General features: G+C 49.3%; 1 protein-coding gene across 1 annotated transcript in view; it reads left to right on the top strand.

The window, feature by feature from the left end:
- TDRD9 (tudor domain containing 9) overlaps positions 1 to 18,386 on the top strand; it is a 101,197-nt gene that overhangs the window by 46,411 nt on the left and 36,400 nt on the right. Inside the window, exons 22-30 of the mRNA XM_088829868.1 lie at positions 1,704 to 1,757; positions 3,819 to 3,935; positions 5,102 to 5,209; positions 8,036 to 8,136; positions 9,522 to 9,695; positions 11,167 to 11,278; positions 16,739 to 16,951; positions 17,208 to 17,297; positions 17,740 to 18,000. Coding sequence (XP_088685994.1) covers positions 1,704 to 1,757; positions 3,819 to 3,935; positions 5,102 to 5,209; positions 8,036 to 8,136; positions 9,522 to 9,695; positions 11,167 to 11,278; positions 16,739 to 16,951; positions 17,208 to 17,297; positions 17,740 to 18,000 — 1,230 coding nt within the window. The remainder of the gene's footprint in view (positions 1 to 1,703; positions 1,758 to 3,818; positions 3,936 to 5,101; positions 5,210 to 8,035; positions 8,137 to 9,521; positions 9,696 to 11,166; positions 11,279 to 16,738; positions 16,952 to 17,207; positions 17,298 to 17,739; positions 18,001 to 18,386) is intronic.

Below are 18,386 nucleotides of genomic sequence, written 5' to 3'. Positions count from 1 at the left end.
TACACAGAAGAACTATACAAAAAAGATATTAATGATCCAGATAACCACGATGCTGTGATCACTCACCTCACGTCAGCCATCCTGGAATGTGAAGTCAAGTGGGCCTTAGGAAGCATCACTACGAACAAAACTAGTGTAGGTGATGGAATTCCAGCTGAGCTATTTCAAATCCTAAAAGCTGATGCTGTGAAAGTGCTGCACTCAATACGTCAGCAAATTTGGAAAACTCGGCGGTGGACACAGGACTGGAAAAGGTCAGTTTTCATTCCAGTCCCAAAGAAAGGCAACGCCAAAGAATGTTCAAACTGCCGCACAATTGCACTCATCTCACACGCTAGCAAAGTAATGCTCAAAATTCTCCAAGCCAGGCTTCGACAGGACACGAATTGAGAACTTCCAGATGCACAAGCTGTACTTAGACAAGGCAGAGGAACCAGAGATCAAATTGCCAACGTCTGTTGGATCATCAAAAAGCAAGAGGGTTTCAGAAAATCATGTTTCATTGACTACACTAAAGCCTTTGACAGTGTGGGTCACAACAAACTAGAAAATTCTTAAAAGAGATGAGAATACCAGACTACCTTACTTACCTCCTGAGAAGTCTGTATGCAGATCAAGAAGCAACAGTTAGAACTGGACATGGATCCCTGGACTGGTTCCAAATTGAGAGGAGTACGTCAAGGCTGTATATTGTCACCTTGCTTATTTAACTTATATGCAGAGTACTTCATGAGAAGTGCCAGGCTGGATGAATCACAAGCTGGAATCAAGATTGCTGGGAGAAATATCAATAACCTCAAATATGCAGATAACACTACCCTTATGGCAGAAATTGAAGAAGAACTAAAGAACCTCTTGATTGAAGGTGAAAGAGGAGAGTGAAAAAGCTGGCTTAAAACTCAACATTCAAAAAATGAAGATCAGGGCATCTAGTCCCATCACTTCATGGCAAACAGATGGGGAAACAATGAAAACAGTGACAGACTTTATTTTCTTGGGCTCCAAAATCACTGCAGATGGTGACTGCAGCCATGAAATTAAAAGTCTCTTGCTCCTTGGAAGAAAAGCTATGACCAACCTAGACAGCATATTACAAAGCAGAGACATTACTGAGAAAGGTCTGTATCGTCATCAAAGCTGTGGTTTTTCCAGTAGTCATGTATGGATGTGAGAGTTGGGCCACAGAAAAAGCTGAGCACTAAAGAATTGATGCTTTTGAAATGTGGTGTTGGAGAAGACTCTTGAGAGTCCCTTGGACAGCATGGAGATCCAACCAGTCAATCTTAAAGGAAATCAGTCTTGAATATTCATTGGAAGGACTGATGCTAAAGATGAAACTCCAATACTTTTGCCACCTGATGCAAAGAGCTGACTCATTGGAAAAGACCCTGATGCTGGGAAAGATTGAAGGCGGGAGGAGAAGTGATGACAGAGGATGAGATGGTTGGATGGCATCACCGACTCAATGGATATGAGTTTGAGCACTCTCCAGGAGTTGGTAATGGACAGGGAGGCCTGGGGTGCTGCAGTCCATGGGGTTGCAAGGAGTCAGACACGACTGTGTGACAGTTGAACAGAAAGAGTCAGACAGTGTTTTTCCTGCTGGTTTATATTCTTCCTGGTGAGATATATATGTTATAGTAGGTGTATCAGTTCTAGTTTGTTACGTTAATATTGAATGTTATGCTTTTGTGTATTTAAAGGATGAACTTGACTGGGGACGGTTAAATTACATTCAGATCAAGAGAATTAGAGAGGTAAGTTGTATATTCTGTGACTGCAAATAAAGGTGACGTTTGCCAAGTACCAGCAGCACACAGGGTACTGTGCTGCGCTGTGCTTAGTTGCTCAGTCATGTGGGACTCTTCGCGACCCCATGGGTAGCAGTGAGCCTTCCAGGAAGTGTGTCCTGCATCCAGCATTCGTAGGATCGATGTGTTGGTGGCCACAGTTACAGTTTGTTCCAGCGAAAGGACACAGATGAAGGTCAGCAAAGGCCAAGGTGGGCGGGGAGGGGCCCGGAGAGGTCAGGCGTCGGCCCGCAGGTGGCCTCTCACGGCAGGGCCTCCTGGGCAGCATGGGTGCTGACAGCCTGCAGGAGACTCTGCAGACCGCGGAGGCTGGCTGCGCCTTGGCGTGCAAGCTTGTGTTGAGGGTTGGTTACACAGTCAGGGGTGCTCACCTGGTTGACCTTACTTGCTTAGTTTTCAGCACCTCTGAAGGTTGCATTGACACCGTGTGGCCCAAGCCCCTTGCCCCTGCCCCCACAACGTCACATTGCTCCATGAACTGCTTGTTGTGTCCATGCTGAACAAAGCCCTCAGCTGAACAAAGATGCTTTTAGAGGCAGGATGTGCCAGGGACCCGGAGGTGACCTGCCCGGAGCCAGACCTTCCTTTGGAATGTCCAGGGCGTGGACAGCTGGGCCTGCTGACTTAAGTACTTTACTGCACTGGTTTGCAAGATGCTATGTCTGTTTATTGTATTTTCAGAGAACTTACTCTTGGTTTGATTTGACAGTTTTACTGTGCAGGTGTTTTGGGGGAGAGGAAAGGAAAAAGATTTCAATGGATTGACTTTGGCTTTTTTCCGTTAATTTAGTTTTTCTCTGGTTTCCTTTTTTAGTGTTAACTGAGATGAGAATTTAACTGATTATCACTTTCAGTCTCTCTGAGTCATGTCTGACTCTTTTGAGATCCCACGGACTGTAGCCTGCCATGCGCCTCTGTCCATGGGCAAGAATACTGGAGTGGGATGCACTTTCGTCTTTCTAATTAAAAGTAGTTAAAGCTGCGAGTTTTCTTGTGAGTGGTTTGGGTCCGTTGGTCTTTGACATCCCATGTAGATGCGCGCTCCCTCGCAGCTGTAGGAAGCTCACTGCTATCCCTGTCTGAAGCTTATTTCACTGTTGGCTTCCTCCTTGATTCAGGGTCTTTTAGAAGAGTGTTTGGGTATCTAGGTAGAAAGAAATATCTTTAGGTGTCTTGTTTTGTTGTTAATATTTTGATTTTTATTGCATTTTGGTCAGAAAAAGTGACTTGTATAATTTTAAATTGGTTTTTAATTAGACAAGCTGTTTTTCCTGCAGCCTTCTGGGTGATTTCAGTAGTGAGCGTGGAAGTGGCCAGGCTGGGCCCTTCCTGTGTCCCCAGGCTCTCCTCCTCTCTTCATAGGTCAGGACTTCTAAGAGTTTCCGTCCTTACCATTCTTTTTTGTAGTCTTTTTCCAGTTACCTTTACAGCTGTGGCTTGTATGGTTTTTTCCTTATTGTCACTTACTGAGATAATTTTGTGGGAAGTTAATTTATGATGCCTTCATAGGTGTTTGGATTTTTGTATTCTTGTGTGTCTATATTTGAAGTGTGATGAAATCATTTTATGTGAGACGATTCTGTTGAAACTAAAGAGGTTTTTCTGTTCAGGGTGACTGTGTAGCCATTGTTTTTAGTCACAGCAGTGTGTGCTTATGGCGAGAGAGTTTGGACGTGTTTCAGGACTCGAAGCAGGGGCTGCGGCCATGCGTCCTGCTCCCCTGGCACAGCTGGTGCCCGTGTATGCGTTTGCGGTGCTTCCTGTGTGTGTGTGTGTGTGTGTGAGCCGGGGTTGTGAAGCACAGCCAGCCCGTCCTGTTGCTTGAAACCCTGTGTTGTGTGTCCCTTCACCCTTTGTTGTCAGTCTTTGATACTGTGGTCTCAGCAGCTGCAGTGCTTTCCCCGTGGGTGAGTGGCGGTCCCCGGTGTGTGCTGCTTCTCTAGTGCTCCCGCTGTCCTGGATAGTGCGGTCACCTGGAGACACCGTCTGCTGATGCATTCTTTTTAGGTGGCTGAGTTATATGAGGAACTGAAGACTAGGATGTCCCAGTTCAACATGTACGTCGGCTCCCGGCGGCCTGTCATGGACCAGGAGTACACATACAAGCAGAGATTCATCCTGCAGGTACACGGGGTGCCCGGATATCTCTTACTGCTTCCTTCTGCTCCTTTAGTCTCACGGTGGGAAAGTGCTTGCTCCCCTTTTCTGATAGAAATTGTATTTCACAGGAGAGCCTAGATGTGCAGTGTTCACACTGTGTTGGAGAACAGGAAACACTCTGCTCTTGCATTTAGGTCTTCTGTGTCACTGAGTTGATGATCCAGACCCAGTTCTGATCTCTGGAGGAGTGTTTCTGAAGACTGCTGTCTTTACTGCTTCCAGAGAGATCCTTTTATTTTGGCTTTTAAGAAAGTAAATTGCTGTTAATATTATGTTGCTTTTACCCTGCATCTAAAAGTTATTTTAACTTTGGAGGGCCATGATCAGATTCCCTTGTTGGATGGAGCCTTCTAGGCTTGTGTAGAGGGAAGTTTATCTTGGAAAGGCAGCCAGTGCTTCTAACTCAGGGCTCAGAGGAGGAGGTATTCTTGGCCTGCACCTGTGTGTTGACTGACGCATACAGAGTTGGGATCCTGTAACCTGGGGGCTGCTGGGAAACCGATGTCAAATTACTGTCAGGTTGAGACAGTCTTCCTTGGGTGTTGGTTTTAAATGGTGTTTTTAACTGAAGAAGCGGCTCTTTGCAGAGTTCTTTTTAGAAGTGAACATTGAAGGCAGGCCTGCTGCTCTGAATCTATGTGCCCCAATTGTAACTTTACCTGAACATTTTGGAGAAGGCCTGACCCGTTGAGGAGAAGGTAGAAAATGCTGGCTAACCCCCAGGGCCCTGTGTGTGCAATCATTCGTGTCCTTGTTCAACTCACCACTGTTTTCTAACCCTCATTCTTTTCTAGCTGCACTGTGTGGCTTGTGGGATCTTAGTTCCCCAACCAGGGGTCGAACCTGTGTCCCCTGGATTGGGAGAGTGGAGTCTTAACTACTGGACTGCCAGGGAAGTCCCTAAACCTCATTCTGAGAAAGAGGCTCCTTGGAGGAATGATCTTGTAGAATGTATTTCTGTTAGTAACCGGAGTCATGACTTTCTGCTTGATTGATTAAAGGTCCAGGTTTTTAAAAAATATTAACTCATCTTTTATATTATGGATTCATTATGGGATGACATTAGTGTATTAATGAGACAGCTTGATGAAATCATGTTGTTACTTCATGAAAATACGTCTGTCTTCCAGGTTGTGTTGGCAGGTGCTTTTTATCCAAATTACTTTACTTTCGGGCAGCCTGACGAAGAGATCGCCGTGAGGGAGCTGGCAGGCAAAGACCCCAAGACGACCATCGTGGTAGGTGGAGGGGCAGCAAGCTTCCCTGGCGGGGAGGCTGGGCGCTTGGTTTTCAGACAGGCGTCACTCCAGTGTGGCCAGACCATCGTGGTAGGTGGAGGGGCAGCAGGCTTCCCTGGCGGGGAGGCTGGTGCTTGGTTTTCAGACAGGTGTCACTCCAGTGTGGCCAATACGGAACATTTTATTTCCCCTTTGTCTCTGTTTGTATAAATGCTTAGTGGATTTTTTTCCCCTAAAGTGAATCTCATGGCTTGTCTGACCTTTTCACATGCCTCCACTCGTTCCTGTCTCACAGACCTGGCCTTAAGAAAGAAAGCCTTGTGGAGTGAAGTATTCAAGGCTAACCTTGCCTGCCCTGTCTCGTTTTGAAGGATTTAAGATACTTCTGCATAAATTTAAGAACAGGTGGTTAATAACCAACTTCATGTTACGCAAAGCATAAAGGGTTATTTGGTTGGCAGATTTGTACTGTGATTTAAACTCTGATCCCCATTCACATCGCCTAGAGAGTGTTTGTTTATTTTGAAATTCAGACTTGAGGCCCCATCTAGGGAGCCTGAACTAGGAATCTGAACTAGGAAGCGTGGCCTGGAAATTAGTGTTTAAATAACATGAGCTTTGGGCGAATCTGATGGTCAGTCACAGCACTCACCACTGGATCAACATTGGTGGAGTCTATGTTTAATCAAACTTGAGCCCAGGGTGACGTCAGGGTCGGCAGCTGAAATAAAGCATTTGGGAGTTGGGCTTTCGTGGACTCTTGCTGCGTCATCAGCCTGCGTCTAATAAAAGGGGTGCAGAGACCTGGCAAGGGTGCTGACAGGTAGTGAGCCTGCCAGCACTGCAGCTTCTCCTCCCCGTTGGGTCGGTCACTCTGGTAGTGAAGAAGCAGAGCTCACACTGGTGGGGGGGGGGGCGTGTCTCAGAGGAGCACACGGTTTGTGCCCGCAGAGGTGCTTGTCAGCTCTGCCTCGCAGTCGGGGAAGCCTGGCTTGGCCTCTGCTCTTCCTGAGGCCATGGTGGACCAGGCTCTCTCGGCGGCCGCCTCGCCTCCCTGTGCACTAGGGGGGACCCCAGGGCACGCTTCTTTGGATATGGGATTGTTTTTGCCTCCTGCAGCCGCCAGGCAGCCTGTTCACCATGCACTCTGCGGGCCAAACTTCTCTCCCACGTGCTTTGTGACAGCTGAGTTCGTGCTAGTATGGGTGTATTGCTCGTCCTCTGAGAGAGCCTTTGCTAGCTGCTTTTTACTCATTTTTCTTTGCATTTCACCCTTCGAGTGAGAGATTGATCATCACCCTTAATTCATGATATGGCTGGGGGGTCCAAGGGTGGCTCTGTGACTTGCCTAAAGAGACTGAACAAGACAGGACTTGAACTCAGACCTGAATCCACGGCACTTGCTGTTCACTACCTGCCGCCTCTTGTGGAGCTGTGCTGGGCATGGGGCAGGGGCTCCAGGTTTCATACCAGAGCCAGAGCTCAGAACCCAGATGGCCCTGCGGGGAGGGCAGGGTGGGTGTGGGAAGGGGGCAGGGAGAGGGAAGGGAGGGATTGCCCAGCGCCTCCTGGTTGGGTACTGCCTGCAGGGTGAGGACCCACTCTGCCTCTCAGGGGTGTCTGCATTCCCACCACTGCCTGTGTAGACATACCATGTTTGACAAAGATACATAGGCTGCTCTGTTATTTAAGGTGAAATAAAGTCTTAACTTTTGTGTATTGGACTTTTGGACTATTTTAACGGGAAAGAATCAGTTTTCATTCCAATCCCAAATTAAGGGCAATGCCAAAGAATGTTTAAACTACTGCACAATTGCACTGATTTCACATGCTAGCAAGATTATGCTCAAAATTCTCCAAGCTAGGCTTCAACAGTATGTGAACCAAGAACTTCCAGATGTACAAGCTGGATTTAGAAAAGGCAGAAGTACCAGAGGTCAAAATTGCCAACATCCATTGGATCACAGGAAAAGCAAGAGAATTCCAGAAAAAACATCTGCTTCATTGACTACGCTAAAGCCTTTGACTGTGTGGATCACAACAAACTGGAAAATTCTTCATGAGAATACCGAACCACCTTACCTGCCTCTTGAGAAGTCTGTATGCAGGTCAAGAAGCAACAGTTAGAACTGGACGTGGAACAGCAGACTGGTTCCCAATTGGGAAAGGAGTAAGTCAAGGCTGTATAGTCAAAGTTCTGGTTTTTCCAGTAGTCACGTATGGATGTGAGAGTTGGACCATAAAGAAGGCTGAGCATCAAAGTATTGATGCTTTTGAACGGTGGTGATGGAGAAGACTCTGGAGACTCCCTTGGACTATGAGGAGATCAAACCAGTCAATCCTAAAGGAAATCAACCCTGAATATTCATTAGAAGGACTGATGATGAAACTGAAGGTCCATTACTTTGGCCTCCTGATGCAAAGAACTGACTCCTTAGAAAAGACCCTGATGCTGGCAGAAGTTGAAGGCAGGAGGAGAAGGGGACAACAGAGGACGAGATGGCTGGATGGCATCACCTACTTGATGGACGTGAGTTTGAGCAAGCACCGGGAGATGGTGTGAAGGCCAGGAAAGCCTGGTGTGCTGCAGCCCATGGGGTCACAAAGAGTTGGACACGACTGAGTGACTGAACGATGGGAAAGAATTAGCCTTTGTTTAATGTGTATCGTTAGGGCTCAGTTATTACTTTACCCATAGGAGTCAGCAGTCCTTCAGTGCCCTGCTGTGAGGTCCAGCTCTAGTTAGAGATGGCGCTCTGCTCTGTGAACGCAGTGACTCTCGGGGGCTCTGGGTCCGCCCCTGCTAATGCCTGCCATGTTTTGCAGCTGAAGCATATCCCTCCCTATGGATTTCTCTACCACCAACAGCTGCAGTCTTTCTTCAGACAGTGTGGCCAAGTCAAGTCCATTGTGTTTGATGGTGCAAAGTAAGTAGTATACTTTTGTAATCCACTGCAGTTGTGAAAGAGCCTTGAGGTTTTCATTTTTACAGGGGCCAGTTCTTGAAACAGTGTGTGGGAGAATGGGTCATCAGAGGGCCGTGTGGACAGCTCTCTAAGCGCAGCTGTGGTTCATGTAGTTGTCAGGAGCAGTGTGTCTTCTCTCAGCCGAGTTCCTCCTAAAGGAGTCAAGCTGTGTGGTCCCGGGTCTGACACCCAGGGTGTTTAGTAGTGTGAGGGGTGCGGGCTGGCGCTCGGGGGATGCGCTGCACTAGGGTGTGTCTGGCTGAGATTTCACGTGTGGGATGGCCACCAGAGATGCCCCCAGGAGACTTTGCCTGCTTCAGTCATTTAGAACCTGGGGGACAAGGAGAGAGGAGCCAGCGGGAGGAGGCAGGGGAGGGATGTCGTGGGCTCGGCTTGCTCCATCTCTTGAGTTGGGAAAACTCAGGGAAGAGGAGAATCATGGAATTGTGGTCTAGAGTCTTTGAAAGAAATGATCTTTAAGGGAAGACCTGGGTGCCTTCTAGAGACAGCTGGTGGGAGTGGAATGGACATGCATGAAGGGAGCCCAGGGAAGGTGGGGGTCCGTGGAGGGGAGGGAAAGGGGGCTGAGGTGGGGCAGTGCAGTGGGGAGGGGGGCTGGGGGTGGAAGGACGATGGAGTGGCCACTCTTACCAGCTCAGGGCTCCGGCTCCCCCAGGCTTGTGCTCTCCGGGATAGCAGCTGGAGTGTCGTGAGTCTGTTTCTGAGTGTGATGCTTGACCTGGGTGGTTTTGACATTCATTCACCAACAAATGTGAATGAGAGGGTTTTCCCGTTTATACCAGAGAGTGCCTGGCGGGCGCCCACACTGCCTGTTCGCTTCTTACCCGCAGAGGAAGAGGTAGGCTGGCAGGACATGGTGGAGGGGGGCGGGTGGAGGCCATGCCTCAGCATCACTGTGATAAACCGGATGTCTGAGGGGGGCCAGAGCGAGTGCTGAGCGGCTCAGCTGTGTGCTTTTCTCTCTCTGCATTTTATTCTGCAGTAAAATAGGAAAAATCCAGACCTGTCACTTTTTTCCAGTGATCACAATTAAGATTTCTTAGCTGGGCATTCCATTGAAGTCGGTCTTTATTTCACATTATACTGCATGATATGTGAGGACCATATTTGCTTTACTTTAGTGGTATGTCATTGTAGTTTTTATTGCTCTTACTGAGCAGTTTCCTCTTGAATGCGTCTTCTGGGTTAGCCCTGTGATGAGAAATTGCTTGCTGGCAGTTGTGAGGAGATGTGCAGCTGAGAATCTCTTATGAGAGAGATAATACACACTTACCTCTGTTTCAGACAGCTCGTAAGCTTATTTTTTATCTATATTTGTGGAGCAGAGCCTTTGTGGAGTTTTCACGCAATCCAACAGAGAGGTTTAAAACGCTCCCTGCCGTGTACATGGCCATCAAGATGTCTCAGCTCAAAGTGTCCCTTGAACTCAGTGTTCACTCTGCAGAGGAGATTGAGGCGAAGGTGCAAGGAGGAGCCGTCTCCACGCTCCGGAGTACGAGGTGGGCTCGGGGGCCGGTGGGCGCGGCTGTCCCGCTGCCTGCACAGGCTTGGGGGCCGTCTGCACGCTCCGGAGTACGAGGTGGGCTTGGGGGCCGGTGGGCGCGGCTGTCCCGCTGCCTGCACAGGCTCGGGGGCCGTCTGCACGCTCCGGAGTACGAGGTGGGCTCGGGGCCGGTGGGCGCGGCTGTCCCGCTGCCTGCACAGCCCCAAATTCCGCTTTGAACAGCTGCTCAACCGCGCTTAGGTTCGCACTACTACCGCTGGCCTGGGGGCTGCTGTGTGTGCTCACGCACGCCACTTGACCCCTCTGAATCTCAGCGTTTGCATCTGTGTGATAGCTGTGGCGCCCGTTGTCAAGGCTGCCTGGGGGAGTGGGCGGAATCACTGTGTCCTTTGCAGTTTAAGTCGAGGGGACCGAGCCTGGTGTCAGCCCCCTTTCTTCTTCCTCCTTCCCGTCGCTCCTTTTCTCAAGCACAAGAGGGTCTTCCTTGTCCTCAGCGGAGCTGACACTGGCACAGAATGGCGCGCCCTTGGGAGCACGCTGCTGCTCACGGCCTGGGCCACCCCTCCTGGTGGGCAGTGCAGGGGGACCGCCCGGCCCAGGGCACTGCCGTGTAGCTGGCGGCTCTGTGCCCCTTGGACCGACTTGAAAGCCCTCGGCGTCCTGACAGAGGACCACTCTCGGTCATCTTGTAAGCCCCCAAGGCACCCGACCGGAGTTTGAGGAGTGGGGAGGAAGGGAAGTGTGGCCCCGAGTGTGGCTGGTACCGGATGACCTGACTCTGTGAGGGTGGCAGCTGGGCGTGCTGGGTCTGGGGCCACGCGCAGTGCACCCTGCCTGGCTGCCTGGGCACCTGACTTCACACACGGGTCTGTGGACTGGGAAGAGAGGCGGGTCAGGGTCTGCCATCACCCTTCCTCTTCATCTGAGAATAAAATTACTGGGAAAAAGGAAACCTTTGATCAAACTTTAGTGTCATCCCCTCACATCTTAGCATTTGCTGTGTTACTGCTCTAAGGGGTGAATGATCACTGTGGGTTTTTTAGAAACCACGTATGTTTTCTAATGACATGACCTCATGACCTAGGCGTGGACTTTGCAGTGACACGACACAGGCGTGGATTCTTGTGGTTCTTCTGAACCCACAAGTCAGGAGGCCTTGCAGTTCCCAGATTTACAATTTATATCCTTGAAAGCAGAAATTCCATGACGGTCTTGAGCATTAGGATATTTGTAGAGGGTAGTGTGTGACTGCAGGGTGCACACCCTGCCCCAGGGCAGCTCAGGACACCAGCAGAGTCTCCTGTGTGAGATGGGATGCGATTCGTTGTCATTGGCTATATTTTATTAAAACCTTCTTTTCTTGTAGTAACTGTGGACTAGGTCAAGCAGTGAGTTCACGTCTGTAAAACGTACATGGGTTCTTTGTAACACCTCTGTTGCCTTTTAAGATAAGTGGTGTCTAACAGGGTGAAGGTGGACTTCCAGAAGCAGACAGTTGATCCTATGCAAGTCTCCTTTAACACACTGGACAAATCGCGGACCATCACAGACCTCCTCCTGACAATCGAAGTCACAGAGGTGAGAATGGCGCGGCCCAGGCGTCAGAGCTCTTCTGTCGTCTCTGTCTAGAACCGTCCCGTGGAACACGCGGGGCAGTGGGCGTGCAGATGCCTGCAGGCAGCCTGTGTGCCTTAGCCACCCACACTGGACCCTTGAGCAACGAGGGGTTAGTCCTCGGATAACTTAGGGTTGGCCCTCTGTGTCCGTGGCTTTTCTCATCCTCAAATTCGACCAGCCATGGACCGTGTGGTCCTGGATCTCCCTGTGAAGGACCCTCACAGACCACAGCAGCATCGTTTCAAGGGCGCCCTTAAAGGTCCGGGTGAGCTTGAATTACTCTCACTCGTTGAATTGAAATGTGGCTGTGACAGAAAAAGACACAAATGTGCATCCTAGAGTCACAGTTTAATGTTTAAACTGTTAGTGCGTTTGAAATGCTGACCAACACCAGTTTTAGCAGTAAGGCACGGGTGACGTGTGATCGGCGCAGTGCTGTTTGCTGTGTAACCCAGTTGTATCAGTTTAATGTTTAAACTGTTAGTGCGTTTGAAATGCTGACCAACACCAGTTTTAGCAGTAAGGCACGGGTGACGTGTGATCGGCGCAGTGCTGTTTGCTGTGTAACCCAGTTGTATCAGTTTAATGTTTAAACTGTTAGTGCGTTTGAAATGCTGACCAACACCAGTTTTAGCAGTAAGGCACCGGTGACGTGTGATCGGCGCAGTGCTGTTTGCTGTGTAACCCAGTTGTATCAGTTTAATGTTTAAACTGTTCGTGCGTTTGAAATGCTGACCAACACCAGTGTTAGCAGTAAGGCACGGGTGACGTGTGATCGGCGCAGTGCTGTTTGCTGTGTAACCCAGTTGTATCAGTTTAATGTTTAAACTGTTCGTGCGTTTGAAATGCTGACCAACACCAGTTTTAGCAGTAAGGCACGGGTGACGTGTGATCGGCGCAGTGCTGTTTGCTGTGTAACCCAGTTGTATCAGTTTAATGTTTAAACTGTTAGTGCGTTTGAAATGCTGACCAACACCAGTGTTAGCAGTAAGGCACGGGTGACGTGTGATCGGCGCAGTGCTGTTTGCTGTGTAACCCAGTTGTATCAGTTTAATGTTTAAACTGTTAGTGCGTTTGAAATGCTGACCAACACCAGTGTTAGCAGTAAGGCACGGGTGACGTGTGATCGGCGCAGTGCTGTTTGCTGTGTAACCCAGTTGTATCAGTTTAATGTTTAAACTGTTCGTGCGTTTGAAATGCTGACCAACACCAGTGTTAGCAGTAAGGCACGGGTGACGTGTGATCGGCGCAGTGCTGTTTGCTGTGTAACCCAGTTGTATCAGTTTAATGTTTAAACTGTTCGTGCGTTTGAAATGCTGACCAACACCAGTTTTAGCAGTAAGGCACGGGTGACGTGTGATCGGCGCAGTGCTGTTTGCTGTGTAACCCAGTTGTATCAGTTTAATGTTTAAACTGTTCGTGCGTTTGAAATGCTGACCAACACCAGTTTTAGCAGTAAGGCACGGGTGACGTGTGATCGGCGCAGTGCTGTTTGCTGTGTAACCCAGTTGTATCAGTTTAATGTTTAAACTGTTGGTGCGTTTGAAATGCTGACCAACACCAGTTTTAGCAGTAAGGCACCGGTGACGTGTGATCGGCGCAGTGCTGTTTGCTGTGTAACCCAGTTGTATCAGTTTAATGTTTAAACTGTTAGTGCGTTTGAAATGCTGACCAACACCAGTGTTAGCAGTAAGGCACGGGTGACGTGTGATCGGCGCAGTGCTGTTTGCTGTGTAACCCAGTTATATCAGTTTAATGTTTAAACTGTTAGTGCGTTTGAAATGCTGACCAACACCAGTTTTAGCAGTAAGGCACCGGTGACGTGTGATCGGCGCAGTGCTGTTTGCTGTGTAACCCAGTTGTATCAGTTTAATGTTTAAACTGTTGGTGCGTTTGAAATGCTGACCAACACCAGTTTTAGCAGTAAGGCACCGGTGACGTGTGATCGGCGCAGTGCTGTTTGCTGTGTAACCCAGTTGTATCAGTTTAATGTTTAAACTGTTAGTGCGTTTGAAATGCTGACCAACACCAGTGTTAGCAGTAAGGCACGGGTGACGTGTGATCGGCGCAGTGCTGTTTGCTGTGTAACCCAGTTATATCAGTTTAATGTTTAAACTGTTAGTGCGTTTGAAATGCTGACCAACACCAGTTTTAGCAGTAAGGCACCGGTGACGTGTGATCGGCGCAGTGCTGTTTGCTGTGTAACCCAGTTGTATCAGTTTAATGTTTAAACTGTTCGTGCGTTTGAAATGCTGACCAACACCAGTGTTAGCAGTAAGGCACGGGTGACGTGTGATCGGCGCAGTGCTGTTTGCTGTGTAACCCAGTTGTATCAGTTTAATGTTTAAACTGTTGGTGCGTTTGAAATGCTGACCAACACCAGTGTTAGCAGTAAGGCACGGGTGACGTGTGATCGGCGCAGTGCTGTTTGCTGTGTAACCCAGTTGTATCAGTTTAATGTTTAAACTGTTAGTGCGTTTGAAATGCTGACCAACACCAGTTTTAGCAGTAAGGCACGGGTGACGTGTGATCGGCGCAGTGCTGTTTGCTGTGTAACCCAGTTGTATCAGTTTAATGTTTAAACTGTTAGTGCGTTTGAAATGCTGACCAACACCAGTGTTAGCAGTAAGGCACGGGTGACGTGTGATCGGCGCAGTGCTGTTTGCTGTGTAACCCAGTTGTATCAGTTTAATGTTTAAACTGTTCGTGCGTTTGAAATGCTGACCAACACCAGTGTTAGCAGTAAGGCACGGGTGACGTGTGATCGGCGCAGTGCTGTTTGCTGTGTAACCCAGTTGTATCAGTTTAATGTTTAAACTGTTCGTGCGTTTGAAATGCTGACCAACACCAGTTTTAGCAGTAAGGCACGGGTGACGTGTGATCGGCGCAGTGCTGTTTGCTGTGTAACCCAGTTGTATCAGTTTAATGTTTAAACTGTTGGTGCGTTTGAAATGCTGACCAACACCAGTTTTAGCAGTAAGGCACGGGTGACGTGTGATCGGCGCAGTGCTGTTTGCTGTGTAACCCAGTTGTATCAGTTTAATGTTTAAACTGTTGGTGCGTTTGAAATGCTGACCAACACCAGTTTTAGCAGTAAGGCACGGGTGACGTGTGATCGGCGCAGTGCTGTTTGCTGTGTAACCCAGTTGTATCAGTTTAATGTTTAAACTGTTAGTGCGTTTGAAATGCTGACCAACACCAGTTTTAGCAGTAAGGCACGGGTGACGTGTGATCGGCGCAGTGCTGTTTGCTGTGTAACCCAGTTGTATCTGTTTAATGTTTAAACTGTTGGTGCGTTTGAAATGCTGACCAACACCAGTTTTAGCAGTAAGGCACGGGTGACGTGTGATCGGCGCAGTGCTGTTTGCTGTGTAACCCAGTTGTATCAGTTTAATGTTTAAACTGTTGGTGCGTTTGAAATGCTGACCAACACCAGTTTTAGCAGTAAGGCACGGGTGACGTGTGATCGGCGCAGTGCTGTTTGCTGTGTAACCCAGTTGTATCAGTTTAATGTTTAAACTGTTGGTGCGTTTGAAATGCTGACCAACACCAGTTTTAGCAGTAAGGCACGGGTGACGTGTGATCGGTGCAGTGCTGTTTGCTGTGTAACCCAGTTGTATCAGTTTAATGTTTAAACTGTTAGTGCGTTTGAAATGCTGACAAACACCAGTTTTAGCAGTAAGGCACGGGTGACGTGTGATCGGCGCAGTGCTGTTTGCTGTGTAACCAGTTGTATCAGTTTAATGTTTAAACTGTTGGTGCGTTTGAAATGCTGACCAACACCAGTTTTAGCAGTAAGGCACGGGTGACGTGTGATCGGCGCAGTGCTGTTTGCTGTGTAACCCAGTTGTATCAGTTTAATGTTTAAACTGTTGGTGCGTTTGAAATGCTGACCAACACCAGTTTTAGCAGTAAGGCACGGGTGACGTGTGATCGGCGCAGTGCTGTTTGCTGTGTAACCCAGTTGTATCAGTTTAATGTTTAAACTGTTAGTGCGTTTGAAATGCTGACCAACACCAGTTTTAGCAGTAAGGCACGGGTGACGTGTGATCGGCGCAGTGCTGTTTGCTGTGTAACCCAGTTGTATCAGTTTAATGTTTAAACTGTTAGTGCGTTTGAAATGCTGACCAACACCAGTTTTAGCAGTAAGGCACGGGTGACGTGTGATCGGCGCAGTGCTGTTTGCTGTGTAACCCAGTTGTATCAGTTTAATGTTTAAACTGTTAGTGCGTTTGAAATGCTGACCAACACCAGTTTTAGCAGTAAGGCACGGGTGACGTGTGATCGGCGCAGTGCTGTTTGCTGTGTAACCCAGTTGTATCAGTTTAATGTTTAAACTGTTAGTGCGTTTGAAATGCTGACCAACACCAGTTTTAGCAGTAAGGCACGGGTGACGTGTGATCGGCGCAGTGCTGTTTGCTGTGTAACCCAGTTGTATCAGTTTAATGTTTAAACTGTTAGTGCGTTTGAAATGCTGACCAACACCAGTTTTAGCAGTAAGGCACGGGTGACGTGTGATCGGCGCAGTGCTGTTTGCTGTGTAACCCAGTTGTATCAGTTTAATGTTTAAACTGTTAGTGCGTTTGAAATGCTGACCAACACCAGTTTTAGCAGTAAGGCACGGGTGACGTGTGATCGGCGCAGTGCTGTTTGCTGTGTAACCCAGTTGTATCAGTTTAATGTTTAAACTGTTAGTGCGTTTGAAATGCTGACCAACACCAGTTTTAGCAGTAAGGCACGGGTGACGTGTGATCGGCGCAGTGCTGTTTGCTGTGTAACCCAGTTGTATCAGTTTAATGTTTAAACTGTTAGTGCGTTTGAAATGCTGACAAACACCAGTTTTAGCAGTAAGGCACGGGTGACGTGTGATCGGCGCAGTGCTGTTTGCTGTGTAACCCAGTTGTATCAGCAAAGCTAGCGTCGACAGCGTTATTTGTTGGAGTGTAGTTTTTACTTCTTCAAAATAAAATTTCAGTTAAAATGCCCCGGGCTTCCTGGTAAATGCGTGGTTCCCTTCCCTGGGAGACTCCCCATAGCAACCTGGCCTCCTGACGCCTGGAGGGCTGCGGCGACGCTGCCTGGGCCGTGTGGTGGCGGCAGCAGGCGAGGCCGTCCGCACTCCGCCCCACACCGCTCCAGGGGATGCGTGTTCGCCCAGAGAGCCCATGGGGGCTCACGTGGCCCCAGAGCCTGCAGTGCTGATGTGTGTCACACTCCCTCACCTCATTGACTGGAACCCCCTTTTCTTGTAAGCACCGACTCAAAGCCTGGAGAACCTTGGGGACCAGGGAGTATCGCTTGTGGCCTGCAGTGGTGGGCACGTTGGGCCTGCAGCGGGCGCGCCTGTCCCTCTAGACGGAGGTCCTCTGTGGATTCCTCTCTGGGTTCCTCTCCAGGTTCGTCTCCTCCTCCTCCCCCTAGGTGGTTGAAGTGGGACACTTCTGGGGGTACAGGACCGACGAGAAGAGCTGGGAGTTTCTGCAGAGGCTGACTGCCGAGATCAACCACTGCACGCTGGCGCCCCTGCCTGTCCACCCCCACCCCGACCTGGTCTGCCTGGCTCCCTTCGCCGACAGTGATAAAGAAAGCTACTTCAGAGCACAGATCCTCTATGTTTCTGGAAATTCTGCTGAGGTATGTTTTCCTGTCATAAATCTCGCAAAGGGAAATGAGGCAGACTCACAGCAGTTGACAGAAAGCCTTTTGTTTTTTCACGTGAAAACTATATATAAAATAGTTACAATTAGGGAAGTGGTCCGGTCGGAAAGCCCCTTCCCTCAGGGCCCTGAGGGTTCGCCCCGTCCTGGGCGTCCTGAGGCGCAGGGTGGCCGGGGTGGCCGTGTCTGGGTTGCCAGCTGGGCCCGCGCTGACGCACACCCGCCGCCTCCAGGTGTTCTTCGTGGATTATGGGAACCGAGCGCGCGTGGCGTTGGATGTCCTCATGGAGATGCCCTGCCAGTTTCTTGAGCTGCCCTTTCAGGTGAGGGGGACACTCCTGTGGCCTGAGCGTGTGCAGCTGGAGGGGTCTTGGAGGTCAGGGCTCGCCCCTCAGCTTGCAGATTGGCCAAGACCCAGAGCAGGAAGGCACTCATCTTGTTGCACTCCCCAAGTCTGGTTTCTGCTTTTTCCCTAAGATACATTGCTGTAGATGTTTTTGCTAATAGTGCTTCTGGAGCAAGTTAAAGTACATGGAGGGTTTCAAACGTAGTGACGTTTATAATGCTTTCCCACCTGTGCTTTGTAAAAGTCATTCTAAGGTTTTTTGTCATTGACTAACGAAACCATGTGATTTTACCTGTGACATCCTCGATCACCCTGACATGCTTCCAGTAGGATCTGTGATGGTCCCTGGTGCAGACCCGCTCAGGTCTACTTTGGGTGGCATCTGGGCTGAGTGTCTGGCCCTGCCCGCTGTCCTGCAGGCCCTGGAGTTCAAGATCTGCAAGATGAGGCCATCGGCGAGGTGTCTGGTGTGCGGCGAGCGCTGGAGCAGCAGGGCCAGCCGGCGCTTCTCCTCTCTGGTCAGCGGCCGCACCCTCCTGGTAAAGGTCTTCTCCGTGGTGCACAGTGTCCTGCACGTGGACGCCCACCTCCCCTCGGGGCTGCAGGACATGGTCAGCGTGCGGGGCATCCTCATTGGCCAGGGCTACGCCGAGCCGGCCGAGGAGCCCTATGAGTCCAAGGTGTGTGCTGCCCGTGGATGGAGCACGTGCGAACGTGTGCACGCCCGCGGGCGGGGTGGGGAGTGAGGCAGAGGGGGCCTTTCCCGCTCTCAGGATCTCAAGGGGTGCAGAGCCGGACAGCAGTCGGTGTGTTGAGATCTGTGGTTCCTTCCTAAATGTCTCCCAGTTTCTTTGAGACCAAATCATGGTGGCCACGTACTGTTCCTGTTGGTTTCTGGTTATGAAGCTGTTTTTTTTTTTTTTTTTTCTTCTTGGAACAAAACTTAGATGTGAAAATGTTCTCTCTTTGGGGAGTTTTTAAAAAATGGATTCCAAGATTTATCTCCCTAATGAATTCTATAATTCCTTTATAAAATATTTGTTTCAAGTGTTTGAAATGTTTCAAA

This window comes from Moschus berezovskii, chromosome 21 (assembly GCF_049115385.1).
Source record: "Moschus berezovskii isolate FMDL1 chromosome 21, NW_MosBer_1.0, whole genome shotgun sequence".
Taxonomy (NCBI): Eukaryota; Metazoa; Chordata; class Mammalia; order Artiodactyla; family Moschidae; genus Moschus; species Moschus berezovskii.
Note: the sequence above shows the minus strand (reverse complement) of the source record. Positions and strands in the feature narration are given on the sequence as shown.